Genomic DNA, 8,749 nt, shown 5'->3' on the forward strand with positions numbered 1-8,749 from the left:
AGGCTGGCGGCAGTTCGTTAGCCTCTCTGCAGCTGGCGAGGCCTGGTAGACTGCTCTGGGGCCACGAAGCTGCCCATCGCTGTAGTGCCTCTTTTCAGCCCCATGTGATGTGCCACTTGATTCAGGCAACGTTCTGTTAGACCCTGGGGCTCTGTAACCCAGCCAGCCAGGTCACGGCACCTGAGTGGCCAGAACGCTCACAGGCTCTTGTTAGAGCCGTCTTTGTGCGGTTCTGTCAGAAGTTGGCAGAGGCATGGAGTCCCTTCACCCATAGTGAGTGATGGCCGGTACATCTGGGCTGGGGCCCGTCTGGACGGTCCCCCCAGCTGCATCCTCATCCCTTCCTCCTCCACCCTAGGACCGGGACTCTGATAAGAAGCGAATCGAGGAGCTGCTGGAAGAAAACATGGTCCTCGAGATGGCACAGAAGCAGAGCATGAACGAGTCCGCCCACCTGGGCTGGGAACTGGAGCAGCTGTCCAAGAACGCAGACTTGTCAGACGGTGCGTAGCGCCTGGTGCCGGGCAGCGCCTGGTCCTGGGAGCCAGCCTGGCAGCTGCCGCTTCCTCATCCAGGGGGCTGAGCCCTTGGCTCTGAATGCCCCTGTCAGCCTATCCACTCACCCCAAGTAAATGTGATTTCCATCGAGAGCCGTTTGGAGCTGTCGGATTGTAGTCTTCTCCCGGGAGAACACGGGGTCTGGCAGCCTCGCTGTCAGGACGTGCAGTACAAATTACGTGTTGCCAGGTGTCTCGGTCCCCATATGGGCACTCCCCGAAGCTTCCAAATTGCAGTGCTGACACCCAGTGGCTGTGTCAGGCCATCTATGGAAAGCTGAAAGCTCTGGATGGCAGGTGCTCTCCCCAGTGGCCACTAATCCCTCTGTAACTGTCCCCTGGGCATGATTCTCTCTGCTCATTTGCATAATTGGGCAAGATGGATGCAGCCTGTTCTCTGTCTCCTGGAGGGGGATGCTGAGTGGCTGCTGCTCAGGCGACCCAGCTCTCGGTGGCCCTGCCAGGCTCTCCCCCTCCCTGCTGCCTGGCACCCCAAAACACGCCATCAGTCACAGGAAGGGTGGGCGGGGCCGCAGTCAGCACTCGAACAGGAAACTTCGGTGTCCGGCAAACAATAAGCCGGTTCCTGTGTTCGAAAATAGCAAGGTTCGCCATTCCCATGCACCTGATAGCGCGAGTTAATATTTACTGAGCACTTCTCAGTGCGTGCGGCAGGGCCCAGGGCTCGCTCGACATTGGCTTTTTTAGACTCTGCTCGACACCCTACAGTATGACGAAAGGGTATTGAGAGCAGCTAAATGCGGGTCATTTCAGTTCCTAACCTAAAATCACTTAGTTAAACCCTTAATCTCTGTGAGAAATTAGATCTACCTACGCTTTGGTGCCTGTGCTCAGTCTGGGCCCTGAGGCCTGCACAGGGGTGGGCTCTGGAACATTCCCTGCTCTGGAAGCCCAGGTCTACCTGGGTTGGGAGGGACTGCTGCCCCCTGGTGGAGCAGAGAGGTGGTGTAGGCTCCCCGTTGTCTCAGATCAAATATGAGCATTTCTCTTAGACTGACAGACCAGGGTATCTGGTGGGGCCAGAATGCCGCACTGGTTCAGACCATTCAGTATAATTTGAGAGGCTCTTTTTAAATTTAGTTTTGCTTTGGGTTGTGTGTGTTCACCAGAGAGAGAGACAGAGGGGATTGGGGGGGGGGGGATGAGAAATCTGCCCCTGGGGGGATGGCCATGCCCACAGTCCCTTTCCATTCTCCTCACATGCACCTGGTGTGTTTCTCAAGCCACCAAGTCTGGGACTTGACACATAGTCAGCCATGTGGGTTCAGTTCCTTCAACTGTCACGCTACCAGGTGGCCCCAGCTACACTTTATTCTTAGTTTTCTTTTTCATTTTAATGAGAGATTTTTGCTATAGGGTACATGTGCTCACTGGAGAGACAGAGAGACAGAAAGTGAGAAATCACCCCCCAGAGGAGATGGCCACATCGCAATCCCTTCTCCATTTTCCTCTCGGGATCTTGGGCACATATGCACACACACCCTGTGTGAGTTTTAAGCTGCTGAGCCCCGGACTTGAACCACACTCGACTACTTGGGAGCGCAGCAGCGTCACCGTTACACCATCTGCTGGTCCCTATTCTTAGTGTTCTTACGTGCTGGCGCCTAGGTGGGCAAGGCAGATAATGTTGGCCTGTATGATGGCCCGATGCCAAGCTTGAATGCACTTTCGAGAGTGTAGTGCAGTGGTTTCCTGATGGAGAAAGACCCGCCTCTGGAGTTAACTGGGTAATGAGGGCAAGTACCTAACACCTCTTTGAACCTTAGTTTGCTTATCTGCAAAATGGGGTAATGACCTGTCTCCCAAGGTCTTTGTGAATGTAAAGGAGATAAAACTGGTTAAGCTTTAGCCCTGAGCCTGGGCCCCAGGCCACGGTGACAGCATTCACTAGGGCAGCTGCTCCTTGGCCCATTAAGACATACCAGTTACTCTGACGAGCCCGGCACTGGCCACGCCCGAGGTTCTTTCAGTGACACGGTGTGGTGCCAGTGCCAGAGCCTTCAAGGCACTGGTTCTCATGGAAGCGGAAACAAGGCTTGTAACCAGTGCTGGTGTTTCACCTGTAGAACCTTCAGAATGATTCTCCATGGCACGGAGTTTCTGCTTGGGAGACGGAAAGACACGGACGGTGGTGATGGCTGCAGAACAGTGTGGATGGAGCTGACCACACAGATCCATCTCTTAAAAATGGCTAGAACGGTTAACGTTAAGGACAGTAGTTTCCCGCTCCCCCACCCCCATTTACAGAAGAATATATTCAAAGACACACACCCCGCCCCCCATGGGGCCAGCAAGAGGCCTGGCGGTCAAGGCAGCTGGATCCCACATGGCTGACTGTGTGGTTCAGATCCCAGACCTGGACGCTTAAAAAACATGCCGGATGCATGTGCACGTGCCTAAAAATCTCAAATGGAGAAGGGATTGTGGCGTGACCATCCCCCACCGGGGGAGGTGGTTTCCTTGCCTTCTCTCTGTCTCTCTCCAGCAAGCATACATGCCTTCTAGGGAAGAAAATTCTCCCGTGGATGCCTAAGACCGGGAACAGCTCTGAGCCTTATGTATACCGTAGTTGTTTGTCTGTGTGTACATCCCTGTGAATTTATAAATACAATAAGAGATTAGCAGCAACAGTAATAAAAAGGACAGCGCACTGTGGGCCAGCCGGTGGTGTGGTGAAGGCAGCAGGAGCCCATCTGGCCGGCTGTTGGTTTGAGTCTCAGATCCTGTTGCTTGAGGTGATCATGGGATTGTGGGCATCCCCCTTGGGGAGTACGTTCTCACTTTTACCCCCACCCTTATAAGCACGTATGTCCTCTAGCAAATTAGAAAACATAAACAAACTGCAGTGAGATTTATATGAACGTATGTGCGTTTGTCTTGCTCTCAAAATACCTTCCCGTACTATCCCACAGGTACCTGAAAGTGGAAGCACAAAGGGGACCTGTATACTACACCTAACTAAAGAAAAAAAAATATTTTTGTGAATACTTAGACGGCACTGTCACAGGTTCTGAGTGAGCGCAGTTCTATTTTAGGTTAGGGTCACTTGTAGCACAGTCAGGACGAGGCTCTCCACATGTCCTTGTATGTTGAAAGCATGTGTTTATGTGTGCATCACCGCCGGGATTTACTCAGGGCCACAGATACCCTGTCCCACTCTACTGCTGCTTCCGGTCTTTTGGACCTTCTGGCCTGTTGGGTCTGTACTGTTTGGTCGTTCTTCTGTGTAAAAATGCATCGCGACTTTCCCAGCAGCCCAGAAGTATTCTTGGTACAGGATGGAGGCTCAGGGAGAAACAGAGGCCGTTGGTTTTTATGACCCCCATGTCTGAGCATACCTCCTTTGCAGAGGGATGTGTTTGCTGTGAAGCCGTCACACTCCTCTGCCCACAGCTGCTGGGGTGATGAGTGGGGCAGGGGGGTACCTGTTACCGCAATGTTAAGGCTTCAAGAGGTGGGTACATGGCACTGAGTGGGACAGGGGCCCAGTCGGCCGGATCAGCTCTGAGCCCTTCTTTAGAGGGCTTTCACGTACAACTTTTCTCCTAAAAAAAGCCGGCAGTGTACCTAAGTCACACGTCTGTTCTTGGCAGGAAGGGGCCGGGAATTCCCGGTGCTGTTCTCATTGCTGACTCTTGGGACTGTGTTTCCTTCTCCGTTTGTATTGGAGCAGTTTTTAAAAAGGAGAGTAGATACGCTGCCTCAAATCTTTGGCTTCCCTTCCTATTGCCGACTTCTAAAAACTATTGCGTACGTTGTCTCATTTTTCTTCAATGTAACTACCTATGAAATCACCAAAAGAAATCTCTGTGCAGGGGACCTGAGCCAGGGCTGGCAAGCACATACGGCAGAAGTGACCGGTCAGTTACTGTCCCCTCCCTGCTGAGTAACCCAGTCTCCAGTCTCAGAGCAGGCACAGAAAGCATTGCCCGTTTGCTGTCTCTGTTAACCTCTGACAGCCCCGAGCTGGACAGGTTAGCAGCCTGGTGCTCACGCGGTTCCTCCAGGCTCACAGCCTGAGGTTTATGTCGGCTCCCGCACTGTAACCTGCTTTGTGCTTGAGCCCCAGGTTGCTCCCCTCAGACGACGACTAAGTCAGCACCGACAGCAGCCGTGCACATGGGGTGTGAGTGGAGCAACAGGAGGGGGCCCAGCTGACCCGTGCAGCCTCTCTGTGGTGCCTGACACAGGAACAGGGGCCCATGGCCATCTCAGGGCTTGTAGCAGAGGCTCCCCCAATGCTGGGCTCTGACCTGACTCTGCTTCAGCCTCCAGGAAGTCGTTCGTGTTTGAGCTGAACGAGTGTGCCTCCAGCCGCATCCTGAAGCTGGAGAAGGAGAACCAGAGCCTCCAGAGCACCATCCAGGGCCTGCGAGACGCCTCCCTGGCGCTGGAGGAGAGCAGCCTCAAGTGCGGGGAGCTGGAGAAGGAGAACCAGCAGCTCAGCAAGAAGGTACCTCGCGGGCACTCCCCCGGCCCTCGCCTGGATTGTACAGGCAAGAAGGTGGCCAGGCAGGGCGCTCGGGTGTCGGGGAGACCTGCAGAGTGCACGCGCAGCCAGGTCATTACAGCAGAGCGCTCACTGAGAACGGGGGCCGTGTGCTCGTCCCTGCCCCTCTGCCTGTAGGTGTGACCTAGACGTGTGACTTTAGAGTTCCTTGGTGTCTGCACTGTGGATGGGGCTGCTGCGATACCCACTGTGGAAGAAAACTCTTTTCTTCTACACCACCACCCTCAGCCTCCCGCTTCTGATAGCCACACGCAGTTCTCCAGCTCCCTGCAGACCCCGCTGGGTATCTGTAGTTTAACTCGGTTCCGCGCAGACCTCACAGCTAAGGGCTTCGTTGCACGTGACCACCCACCCCCACTTTAGAAGCCAGTCCAGGTCCAGGGTGTCTCCTGAGCGTCCCATCGACTGGCTGTGAGTGGAGGTTCCTCTGACCCCCATCCTCGGGTTCATGGATACAACCCAACAATGGCCAGGGGGGAAAAGGTGCCCAGGGCAAGGTGTGAGGAAGGGGCACAGAGTGGCCGTGCCCTCTCTGGGGGATCCCCCTCAGCATCAACCCAGGAGCTCCCCAGCCCTGTTTTTTTGGCTTTCCCAGAGGTTTTATCACAGACTGACTCAGTTAATGCACTGGCTGTCAGCTCCTCTCCAGTCTCCTGGCTGGTTCCCCGGACAACTTTCTCCTATCTTGCTGCAGCCCAGGATCCCCCAGCCCCTACCCATCATCTCTTTACCATGCAAAAAGAAAGAACTTCTCCTTTGGTAATCCCAAGGATTTAGGAGCTGTGTGCTAGGAAGTTAAAGAAGAGCCTTCCTACAAAGGTCTTCTCTCACGCCCCCTGCTGGGTGTTGTGAGGATTACGGGAGTCGGCGTATGCCACCACGGGCACATCGCAAGTGCTCAGTAAAAAGGGCAGTGCACCGTGGAAGCATGAAATAGGGGCACAGGGAGGGGAGCAGTAGCGTGAGGCCCTGCAGGCTAGATGTTGGGCCAGTGCCCGTTGGGACTGCACGCGTGCACACGCATGTGTGCGTGTCCACTGGAGCGCCTTGGGCTTTGGCTGGTGGTAAAATAGCAGGTTGGTGCTCACTGCCCCCTATTGGTTCATGGGGTGGGAACTAAGTGAGAGGTGGACTGGACTCACGTTTCAAGACAGCTGCTGGGTCTCTAAGCCAGGCATCTGGGAGGACAGACGGAGGTGTACACAGCCTCGTCCTCCAGGCACCGAGACCTCCGTTCACGGTAGATGAGGAGAGGGCTGCTAGGAGGCTGTGGAGGTGCCTGCACGCTCGCTCGTGGTGGGCCCGAAGACGTCTAGTCTGCATCGTGGGTGTCACAGTTTCCTCGTGGGCTCAGAGCACCCGCTGCAGGTTCTAATGAGGAGAAGGCAAGCGCACTCGTATTTGCTGGCCCCTCTCAGGTCTGCGTTTCTCTTGATCAGCCTGTGATTCCTGGGTGGCTCTGTCCTGCCTCTGCTGATTCTTGTCCCCGTGTGCGACCTGGGCATGCCCCCTCCCTCAGGGCCGCACAACACACAGATTCTCAGGTTCCCACCCAGACCTGCTAAGTCAGAGATGGGATGGGGCCCTGCAATCTCTCCAGGGAAGAGCCAGCAGACGTGATGGCACCTCCTGTGTGCCATGTGGCGGTGAGCACTGCACTAGGCAAAGCTCGGCACGACGGACATGGCTGGCCCTCACTGTCATGGGAACTCAACCACAGCCACGTGGCAGCGAGGGAGGGCTCCGACCGCTTGTCCCTCTGACTCCAGCAGCCTCAGTGTCTTTTCCCTGACACCCGTCCCTGGGCCGAACTCGGCATTGGCAGGAAGCGGCAGCCTTAAGCCCTCAAGTGCAGGCATGGCCAGGGAGCTGAAGCGCTGGCCCTGCCCTCGACCTGCTGAGTCAGAGTCTGTTTCTGTGTGTCCCATCCTCCGGGAGCTCATATGCAGGGGGAAGTTCGAGAAGCCCTGACCTAGGTAGCTCGTGTTTGGGGGTGGGGGGTACAAGCATGGAGTCCAGCGTCAGAGCTTGGGGTCAGGGAGCTGATTGGTGGGTGGTTGTCTGGGTGAGACGAGACGCTGCCCTGAGCAGAGGCAGTGGGGTGTTCAAGGGCAGCAGATTGGGTGGAGAGGACGGGGCTGGCGCTGTTTCCTTGGAGGAAGAGGAAGGAGAGACACAGGACAGCTCTGTGTGGCTGGGCGACGTGGCCAGCGGGGTCAGGGAGGTACAGGAGGTGAATGCGAAGCCCCTGCAGGACACGCCTGGAAGTGGTGGCCCCGGGCCTGTGGTCTACACAGGGGGAACAGGCAAGACCTGAGACAGAAGTAAGAGACCCCAGGAGGTGGAGCACTGTGTGGGTGAGGAAGAGATGGGCGGGGGGTGCTTGGTGACCTCTCTCCCTGGTAGGAAGTGGGAAGTGCAGGGTTGTGGGCTGTGGTGTCGGTTGAGGGCAAGGGGAGGTTACGGCCCAGCCGTGCCTGAACGTCTTTTCCTTGGGGAAAGGCCCGTGAGGTGTTCTGTGGGTCCGAGATTCCGTTTTGCTTTAAAACTAGTTCTCTCGGTCAGACTGACTTTGCTGGGTTGGGTCGTTCGGCTCTGCAGATCGAAAAGTTACAAACGCAGCTGGAGAGAGAGAAGCAGAGCAACCAGGACTTGGAGACCCTCAGTGAAGAGCTGATCAGAGAGAAGGAACAGCTGCAGAGTGACATGGAGACCCTGAAGGCTGACAAAGCCAGGCAGGTAGGCGCCTCCACAGCTCACGCCTCCCCCGCCTCCTGGGACCTGCCGGGAAGGGGGCGCTGAGCACCATAGCCCTGGCTGGTCGCGTATCGCAGGCACGTGGAGTTTTAGTCAAGAGCTACTTGGATTTGTGACTTTGAAGGGAGGGGTGGTTGGCACCCTTGGCCTCCGTGTTGTTCAAGGGTCTGTGCCCTCTCACCTGTGTCTGTTGGGCCCCTGGGAAGTGTTACTATGGCGTTTGGCCTACAGCGAGAGAGTGGTTCAACGTTCGCATGTTCCAGTCCCCCTGTGTAAACCACGGTCCCTGAGGCCTGGGGCATGCATATCGTGCTTTCCCGTAGATCAAGGACCTTGAGCAAGAGAAGGACCACCTGAATCAGGCGATGTGGACGCTGCGGGAGAGGGCGCAGGTCGGCAGCGAGGCCCGCGTGAAGGACGTGGAGAAGGAGAACAAAGCCCTCCACCAGACGGTGACAGAGGCCAGCAGCAAGCTCAGCCGGCTGGAGTTCGAGAAGCAGCAGCTGCACAGGGACTTGGAGCAGGCCAAGGAGAAGGGGGAGCGCGCGGCAACGCTGGAGAAGGAGCTGCGGCGGGTGGAGAAGGAGAACGAGCAGCTGGCCAGGAAGGTGACCTCGCTGAAGACGGTGGCCGAGAAAGTCGAGGCCCTGGAGCACGAGAGCCGCAGCCTGGCGCTGGAGAACCGGACGCTGAGGAAGTCTCTGGACACCTTGCAGAATGTGTCTGTGCAGCTCGAAGGCCTGGAGCGTGACAACAAGCAGCTGGACGAGGAGAATCTGGAGCTGCGCAGGATGGTGGAGACCATGCGCTTTACCAGCACCAAGATGGCGCAGATCGAGCGGGAGAACCAGCAGCTGGAGCACGAGAAGGAGGAGCTGCAGAAGAGCGTGGAGCTGCTGAAGAC

The 8,749-nt window shown here is 56.3% G+C and overlaps 1 protein-coding gene across 1 annotated transcript in view; it reads left to right on the top strand.

Moving 5' to 3' along the window:
- The window catches only part of CCDC88C (coiled-coil and HOOK domain protein 88C), a 153,143-nt gene that overhangs the window by 100,169 nt on the left and 44,225 nt on the right, over positions 1-8,749 (top strand). The window contains 4 exon segments of the mRNA XM_027775504.1: positions 359-503; positions 4,847-5,031; positions 7,690-7,827; positions 8,169-8,749. Coding sequence (XP_027631305.1) covers positions 359-503; positions 4,847-5,031; positions 7,690-7,827; positions 8,169-8,749 — 1,049 coding nt within the window.

The sequence above is a fragment of the Tupaia chinensis genome, unplaced genomic scaffold (assembly GCF_000334495.1).
Source record: "Tupaia chinensis unplaced genomic scaffold, TupChi_1.0 Scaffold000568_1, whole genome shotgun sequence".
Lineage (NCBI taxonomy): Eukaryota > Metazoa > Chordata > Mammalia > Scandentia > Tupaiidae > Tupaia > Tupaia belangeri.